A 9,127-nucleotide genomic window follows, 5' to 3' on the forward strand; every position below is an offset into this window, starting at 1 on the left:
TTGATAACCAGTCACAGAGTGGACCTAAATCTATCACTGGTACATTTATTTCTTTAAAACCTCATTTTTTGTGGAGTTGAGAGAGGGAAGGCGATCAAAGAAGAGACTCTCAAATTCTCATGTGGAGACTCTCAAATTCTCAGAGCTCTGTCCTACAACCCCCATCCCACTCCAAATACTCACTTAACCCTTCATTAGATTTATTCCTTGATTTTCACTTATGTATTGAGGGAAACAATAGTTACCCCTACCCTTTAAACCCCAGACGGCACTGTTTTGGGAATGGTGCTGTCTTTCACTCAATAGGATTTAAAACAAAATATCTGGAGATGGATGAGGCTAGAGGGTGAGCAGGGAAATTTTGAGCTCTTTGTTTCCCGGAAAAAGACACTGCTACCTAGGAGTGGGCTGGATGATCCCTGGAGGCAGAGGAGACCACGTTCTGGGCCGGGTTTCTCGCATGGCCCGGAGGTGCAGAGCTGCTCTCCTGCTCTCGAGAGCTGCTGCGGGCCCAGAGCGCTTCTAAGCCTCAGGCTTTAATTGAGGAGCGGATAAGAAATGAGGAGGGCAGCAGCAGCGTAACATCGTTTTTCCATGGAGTTCTCGGTGGCAGGGGACCTCCCATGCCCACCAAAGACATCCCGTGCCTTTGGCCCTTAAACTCACCCCGAGGCAGAGGGACTTGGTGTGACAAAATCCGGGGCAACTCATGGACTTGCTGTAAGTGGGGGGTGGACCCATACTTACACCCTCTCACCGCTGAATTAGCGAGATGGGAAGATGCTTGTTTTCAAACAACTCTCCTTTGTGGGAATACCTCTGGTAAAAAAGATCTCACCAGAGGAGTTTTCTGTGCAGGCGGCACAGAAGGAATGAGGTATTTTCAAAGGCTCCAGAGCGCCCAGAGTCTTCAGATGCTTCGTTTTGGAGTGAAATATAACTCTCTGCAGAGAAAGTTTGTGTCACTTCTGGCTCCCAGCAGGACGATTTATATGAAGCACCACTGGCTCTGGGATGCGTGTTTGGCTGCGGACGTCGTTATCACCAAAAAGGACTTGTCCCTAGAAATTGTCAGAGAAATTTATAGTGTCGACATGTGTCTCTGTTACATTGTAGCCTGCTAAGCTATATTTGGGGCTAAAAAACTGTAGAGGGAAAAAAAATAGTATATGGGAAAATTATTCAGAGTTTGGGAGTCCAAAGAAATGCAGAAAACAAAAAAAAACCTCTTCATGAGTTACGAGCACCGGACTATCTTCGAGCTACAGAATAAATATGAGACAATTCAGATAAGATATAATCATTCTCGTCTGCCGTTTTCGGGAGCAGAGTAGGCGCATTGCCGAGGACTGACCAGTAGGGATGGAGACCGAGACCGGCTCCAGCGTGGTGCCCTGCGGCTGCCTGGCCGGGGATGGCCCACAGGTGGTCAGCATCCATTCCCTTGGGTGGGAGCTTTCTTAAGCGGGAAGAGTGACATGGTTTGTGTAGTCGGTCTCCGGAACAACGTTTTGAGCATAAGATTTGGTGCGATATGACTCTTTCAATACTTTTTCCTTTTCAGAGTGGCACAGATCTTTTAATTCCCCCCTCCTCCTGCGCCAAAAGATGAAATTCCTCCTCCGACGGCTCTGGGGAACCTGTCCTGTTTTCTTGTGAGTCACATCGACTATTTCAATGTGATTCCCAGGGCAGAGGTGTGTCTGTAAGTCCCACTAACGAGATTCATTCAAGCCTCTCTACTCGGTGAGAGTGTGGGTGAGAGGTCTGTATCTGCTGCTCCCGTGTGCAGCAATGTTCTTTCTCAGAGGGCAGACCTCATGGTCTCCTCATCCCGTCCGAGTTCCACTCCTGACGGTCCTTGCCTTCTCCAGGACAGCTCGGAGGCCCCGAGGGACCCTCGTGCAGGCCCATCTGGCTCTGAGTTCAAGACGACCTCGGAAATCTCCAGGAGCTGCAGGACTCTGACTGAACCCGAGAAGTTTCAAACCCTTCGCGTTTCATTCAGATCCAGCATCTGACAGGCCCGGAATGGACTATATCCACCTAAACCCACTCATAGAATCATACAATGGTAGGGGTTAGAAGGGACCTTTAGAGATCATCTAGTCCAACTCCCCTGCAGAAGCAGGGTCACCTAGATCAGATCGCATAGGAACATGTCCAGGCGGGTCTTGAAGACCTCCAAGGAAGGAGACTCCACATCCTCTCTGGGCAGCCTGTTCCACTGCTCCCTCATCCTCATGGTGAAATAGTTTTTTCTTATATTTAAGTGGAACTTTTTGTGTTCCAGCTTCATCCCATTACCCCTTGTCCTGTTACTATCTACTATAGAAAAACGGGACGTCCCAACCTCCTGACACCCACCCTTTAGATATTTATAAATGTTAATAAGATCACCCCTCAATCTCTTCTTCTCCAGACTAAACAACCCCAGTTCCCGCAGCCTTTCCTCATATGAAAGATGCTCCAGTCCCCTGATCATCTTGGTGACCCTGCGCTGGACTCTCTCCAGCACTTCCAGCACTCTTTACTAAGTCCACGAATTAAATAATAACTTCATAAATATTTTTAATATTAGTAGGTCAGCATTATTAATAACAATCAGCGTTAGTTTAAACAGCATCCCGCTAGGATTGAGAACTAGATTCAGAGTTGCAGTGATTCTGAAGTTAGTTTCTCCAGACCCGGCGGTCTGTATTTTCACCTTTGGTGGATATAAAGATAAAAAAAAAATTACAGACAAAGCTGGGATATATGCGGGAAGTGCCAGGAGTACAAGCAGAAGAAGGTCTGCTCTGCCAATCCTTCCTTTGATAGTGGAGTATCAGGAGCGTTCCCCAGGCTCCGGCCACAGAGGACCAGGATGGACTGGAAGAGGATGCTACAGCTCACTTGGGAAACGGCCACGGGAGGGATATTCCGGGAAGCCGGAGCCTGTCACCGGCAGCTCAGGAGAAAGGTCGGAGCGATTCCCCAGGAGAAATGAACTCTTCCCATCTCGTCCCTCCAAAGCTCGACTCCTGCCTCGCTCCACACCCGCGTTTCCTTTCCGGAAGTTTTTCTACTTTGAGCCTTCCTTCAGCTCTAACTGGTGGGTTCAACATCTTCAGGGCTTCGAGTAGCTCGTGAGCAAACACCTCCACAGACTAGATCAGCACAAGATAAATATTACTTTAGCATCCTTACTAAACGTGCGAGCCTATCTCATTTGCATATATTTAGGTTAACAATCATGAGGCAATTGCAGTGCTTTGACAACGATCAAGAGCTGAATATGCTTAATATATGCCCTTCAGTTGCTCAGAACAGAAGGGCAGGGTTGCAAATATGCATTCCCCATTTGTTTGACATTTTGAAGAAGGTAAAGAATGGCTGAACTAATGGTGAATTCTTACAGTCATTCAATAATTTAGATTTTATTGAATAATCCCCTTCTTTCCTCCGACATTTCAGTCTTGTTAATTAGGACAAATAAGAAGGGACTAACAGTAGCAAGGATAATAACTGGTGAGCTTCCATTTATTAAGTTACTTTCCGTGGGCGTAGAATTGATCTGTGGCTGTGACTGGCATGCTTTCTAGACCTGCAGCAACTTTGAGAGGTCATTATGATCTTCAGCAGGGCCCTTGTTAGAGATCTGTATTGATAAGGTGTCAGGGTTTACGTTGGAGGTTCTCGGAAACCATTTCCACGCCCCTGTCCCATTCCAGCACTTCCTCCTCTGGGTGACGGGGGAGGGGGATGCCGCCCCATCCCAGCCCCAGGCAGGGGAGAACCTGCAGAAGACGATGTCCTTCTTGTCCCCTCCCCCTGCCTCTCCTCTCTTCCCCTCCTCCCTTCCGCATGGAAAAGGCGTGTGTTGTTGTGGAAATCCGCTGCAAGCTCGATTTGCTGAGGGATATATCTCCGTGCACTTATTTTTAAATTGAATAAGAAATTATCTTCTCTGGAGAGGCAAAGCGGATGTGCAGCTCCACGATCCGAACCAGTGGGACGGGGACCGGGCCGGGCGCTCGGCCGGAGCAGGACCGAGAAGTGCGGAGCGGCCTCCGCCACTGCGAGTCTGGCACTGCCGCTCCGGCCCTGGGCTGCCCGGCAGCGCTCGAGACTTTTGGCGTCGACCCGCCCCGACTATCTGATTCCGTGCTCCTGCCGCCCCCCAGCAAGCCTGTGTTCAGGATTGAGAGAGGGGGGAGACGAGAGGGGAAATATATCAAGCACTGGAACAAATGGCGCTTTGATAGACAACTTCTGGCAATGCCAACGCTGCTGCTGAGTATGTTCCAGAAGCTGGAAATATTAAATAAACTTAAAGATAATGAATAGCCTTCTGTGGTACTTGGGCTGTGCCGGGGCTCCCCCTTCCCCCTCCCGCGTGGCTCTGGGACTAGCAGAGCGGAGGGGGATCGATGCGGTGACTCCCAGACTGGGTTGCGAAGGTAACTCGGATGCAGGCAGTGCGAACAGCGGACTAGACGCTTCCTTTCATTTATAGGAAGGTGTTAACGTTCATTTGCGTATTTTAATTGCAATCTACTTCGATTTTCAATACAAGCCAACTCCCTCCCAGAGTGAGATGCTAGCAGGTTTGAAAGGTCTTCTCGTCTGGTAGGGAAAAAGGCTGTCAATATTATTCTGAATTAAAAGGTAGCTGTAAAATCACCCCCCCCCCCCCCCCTTTGTTACAGTGGGAAGAAATAATCTAGATCTGAGAACCGCAATTTCGAAAACAAAATACCAGACGACCACGCAGAAGTTTCCCGGGGACCTGGGATACCACACAGGCAAACTCTGAGAGCCAAGCAAACCTGCCAACGGCTCCATTCTCTGCGGAGGGAGGCGGCAGCCACCGGGAGAATCCCCGAAGGCCAGAAGTGGCCCGCGGGCCGGAGAAGGCTGGGCCTTTCCCTGTTCTAACCCTAAAGAGAGGATCTGGTGTCTATACTGCTCGTCATGTCCGCTCCGCTACTCCCCGCGGCTCCCTGCGCCATTTTAAGGCCTCCTCTGCGAGTCCGTCTCCCTCTCCGCCCCAGCTGCTCGCCCCCTGCCCCACTCCGCCCTTCCTTTCCGCATTACTTTCGCACAAACCCCACTTGAACGCCTACCAAATTTCTACCGTGTCTGAAGAAACACCAATGACTTAGCAAAGACGTAATATGATTTATTTTGGGTGTCACCGCGATTGATTCCTGCGCTGATACCTTTTCATTCATAAGCCTCCCCTCAATTCCCTTCCCCCCTCCCCCCCTCCTGATATACGAGTTCTGTATTTAAAAATCCCTCTTGCGAGGAAGCTTTCGTGAAGGGACGCTCCAGTCAGGCAGAGCCGCGCGAACCGCCGCAGAAAGTGATCACAGATTTATGAGGCCGGGAGGGCTGGCTTGTAAGGCTGATAAAGAGGAGGGGGGGGGGAAAAGGCCTCTTTCAGGCTAATCTCTCACCCCTCATTCTTCTAAAATGTTTATTTGTTGATCACGCTGCCGGCACGCGCTGCCCTCCCATGGTGGAGGTTTTGCACTTACTCAAAAACCTCCCCTTTTCGCCTTTTTTTTTCTTTTTTTTTTTTTTTGTGCATGTGTGTGCGTGTCCGGGACCTTTAAAACAGCAATAACTGAGATGTCTCCCATCTGTATTTTCTGTTGCGAGAGATGAGAGCAGGAGGAGCGGGCTGAAGGCGCCCGCACAGCTGAAGAAGAATGGAGGGGGATGGGCACGGGGATGGCGCAGTCCCGCTGTCCCGCAGCGCGGGCGCGGAATGTGCGGGTGCTCCGAGCGCTGCCTTTGTCTTGCTGTTTGTCTCTTTATCCGGCGGTTTCCTGACGAGAGAGATTTTCAGTGACCAGAAAACACAACCGCGAATGGTAAAATGGGAAACAAATATCCTGCACTGATTTAATAAAAAATTAAATAATTAGAACCCAAACTCAAGGAAAATGCGAACGGAACTGAATACAGAGAATATTTCTGACTCCTGAAGCTTCTTGAAATGTTAGCTGGGAGCAATTCCTTTTGTTTCCTCTCTCAGTGCACACGAGGAGATTATTATGACATCGTTAGTGCAAACTAGGAAAAAGGAAGGTGATTGATTTAGTTAAAAAATCTCACATTTTCCGATTAAATATGTACCAACACACGTTTCTCGGTTTTATAAAGACATTTATTCACTCTGTGAAAATAATGTACAATAAATAATTTGCCATTTACTATTAAAGAATTTTAATAAATACTCTACATCTAAAACTTAAAAGGAGGAAGGAAAAATCATCTGTTTAGCTTTTATTATTAGTTTTAATTTTATTTTATTGAGAAATCTAGAAGTCTCGTTCTGATTCCTGAGAAAGTAGCTTGGAGGGTTTACAAACGTTTTCTCTTGGGGGCTGACGTCTCTGGTGTGTGTGAGAACTAGCGGATGCTTTTTAAAAAATAAATACATTTTTAAAACTCCAACTATAATTAAATACCAGCATTTAGCAAAACTTGGACTGTTCTTTCACGTGAGCCTTGTAGAATAAATATTGAGAGGGGGATTCGGTTCCCACGGTGTGAGAAGCTTTAAAAGAAAGCGTCTGGAGGGGTGGATGAGGTGATTGAATGAGAGATGGCTTGGGTTTCTTTTTGAGGGTGCCCTTCCTTCCCCTTTTCAGGAGCCTGGGAGGAGCTGGCGGTGGCTCGGGACAGGGCTAGTGCTCCTGGAAAGAGCAGAGGCGGCGAGGCGGGGGTGACTATTGGAAATGTAAATGTTGCAAATCAATAGTACAAAGTGCGCTGGTAAAAACGTCCAGGTCTTCCTCAGAGAAGTGAACGGGGCTCTCCAGGGAGCCCTGTAGACCGGGGGAAAGCCCCTCCGAGAGCTGTAGACAGGACTCTGCCGAGAAGATGCTCAGCTCTGGCAGCAAAGGCGAGTCCCGACTCCCGGGATAGTTACGGTCCAAAAGGCCGGCGGCCTCGTCGGGCTCCCCCGCGAACTGTGGGTTCTCGGGCCCCTCGCTCCCTGGTGCTTCCCCCACTGGGCTGGGGGGCCGGCCCGGCAGCGGGACTGTCCTCAGCTTCCTCTGCCAGGTCGCTGCCCTCGTCCGAGTTGGGGTAGGAGAGGTCCCCGTCGGGGGTTTCTTTGTACTGGATTTGTCTCTTGTGCTTCATCCGGCGGTTCTGGAACCAGACCTTCACTTGCCGCTCGGTGAGGTCGAGTAGAGCCGCGATCTCCACCCGACGGGGTCTGCAGAGGTATTTGTTGAAATGAAATTCTTTCTCCAGCTCCAGCAGCTGCGTGTTGGTGTAGGCGGTCCGGAGCCTCCTGGAACCGCTGGTGTCCGCCAGCCCCTGCGTGTCTTAAACACATACAAAACCGCACGTTGCAAAGCGAGGGAGCAGGGACCGGCGAAGGGTCGGGACCCATCCCCTCCCTGTTGTGGGCAGGGCAGAGCCGTGCCCTACGCTACAGAACATGGGGTGGGGAAAGAAGCTAGGGGAGAAAAAGAAATGGTTACTTAAACTCTTCCCACTGTGGAAAAGGGTCGGAAATCACTCTCCGGTTCCCTTGCCCCAAGAAGGAGAAAGGATATTGCTCCCTGGCCTCTCCCTTTAGAGATCCTTCGTCTCTGCCACCTTCACAGATAAGGGTAATTTCGACCCATTCCTCCCTTTTTCTTTTTTCCCCTTTTGCCAACAGTTCAGGGGCGAGGCTGCGGAGCTTTGACTTCATTATTCCAGTATTATCTGGTCAATGAGCTCCAGTGTCCGCCCTTCTCCTACCCTAGCAGTTACCTGAACGGTGCCATTAAAACACTAAAACAGTGAATTGTGCCTTAAACGTTTTGTCTCGGGGGAAGAAGTGTTCTTGGCCAGGGCAGATGGAGTTGGGAGAGGATTTGAGGCTATATTTATTTTATTTTGCAATGGGGAACTGACCCCCTCGATGCTGGACGCTGAGCCCAGCTATCGCTCTTTCTGCCTCCCCATCCTGCTAGTAGCAAGCCCCGCGTTACCCACTCTTCTTTCTTTCTCCCTTCACTCTTCTTTCGAGATTTGTAGGCTTGTTCTTTTGTTGGTTTATTTGTTTCCCTGTAGATTGTAAAAAAAAAAAAAAAAAAAATCCAAGGCTGAAAGGGCGAGTCAAGCAAATGGCTGCCAGGTCCCCCCGCTGGAACTCTGAAAGAGTCCTCCCACCCCCCCCCCCCCCGACCCTCTCGGCTTTGGCCAAAGTTACAGCACTTTGCTCTTTTATTTGCGGGGGGGTGGAGGCAGGAGAAATATATCCTCCTCCCCGGCTGTATATATTGCTTCGGTGTATTTTATTGCGTGACACAATTTCGGGGGGGGGGGAGGGCTGGGGTAGGGTTACTCTGGGGCGGGGGGGATCGTTTATTATTCAGACCGTCTCTGATTTCAGCAAGTACCCCCTCACCCCCTCCTTAATACGAACCTGCAGAAGATCCTAAGGCAGGGACCGGCACCGAAGATGATGAGGAGGGAGAGGAGGAAGAGGATGGAGCCTGGGTAGCTTTCTTGGAAGATTTCTTCTCCTTCATCCACGGGAATTCCGCTGCTAGGCGGCCGGGCTGTGCCAGAGGCTGGGGCTGGGACTGGAATAAGCCATGAGATGCTCTTTTTTGGCTCCTCGGTCTTCCCTGGCTGCTAGAACAAGGATTCAGACTGAGGGTGGTTTGCTCAAAAGGAGAAGGAATTAATGTCGAGTCCTTGATTGATGAAGTTTGAAATGTCTCCAGAACAGCGGGAAGAGACGTCAGGCACTCTGTGAGCGAAGGCTGGCTATTTATAAACTCGATCTCCCTCTCAAATTCAAAATTCATGGCTTTTCCAGGGCCTAGGGTTTAATAAGCGAGGGGAAGGAGAGGAAGGAGGGGGGAGAGGGAAAGAAATCTGAGGGTCTCAGTTTTTATGGCAGTGATGATGATGGTTCTCGGACTTTTTTATAATTTTTATATTGTTGATAATACAGGCCTAGGGAGACCTTGCTCTATTAAACTCGAGACTGGGGCGAAATTGCAGCCAATTCCTGCTCACGTGGCTAGCCCTGACCAATGGCAGCCGGGGCCCGGTCCCAAACGGAAGGCATTATTTTCTTTAATTAAAAAAAAAAAAAAAAACAAACAGACGGGAGAAT

At 49.5% G+C, this 9,127-nt stretch overlaps 1 protein-coding gene across 1 annotated transcript; it reads right to left on the reverse strand.

The window, feature by feature from the left end:
- Positions 1 to 6,204: 6,204 nt before the first annotated feature.
- LOC133628507 (homeobox protein Hox-B2-like) lies at positions 6,205 to 8,813 on the reverse strand. Its single transcript, XM_062016761.1, is given in 4 exon segments — positions 6,205 to 6,935; positions 6,937 to 7,331; positions 7,993 to 8,064; positions 8,426 to 8,813. Coding segments are annotated over 4 exon segments (1,065 nt in total). The 3' UTR covers positions 6,205 to 6,725.
- Between the last annotated feature and the right edge of the window lie 314 nt (positions 8,814 to 9,127).

This window comes from Colius striatus, chromosome W (genome assembly GCF_028858725.1).
Source record: "Colius striatus isolate bColStr4 chromosome W, bColStr4.1.hap1, whole genome shotgun sequence".
Taxonomy (NCBI): domain Eukaryota; kingdom Metazoa; phylum Chordata; class Aves; order Coliiformes; family Coliidae; genus Colius; species Colius striatus.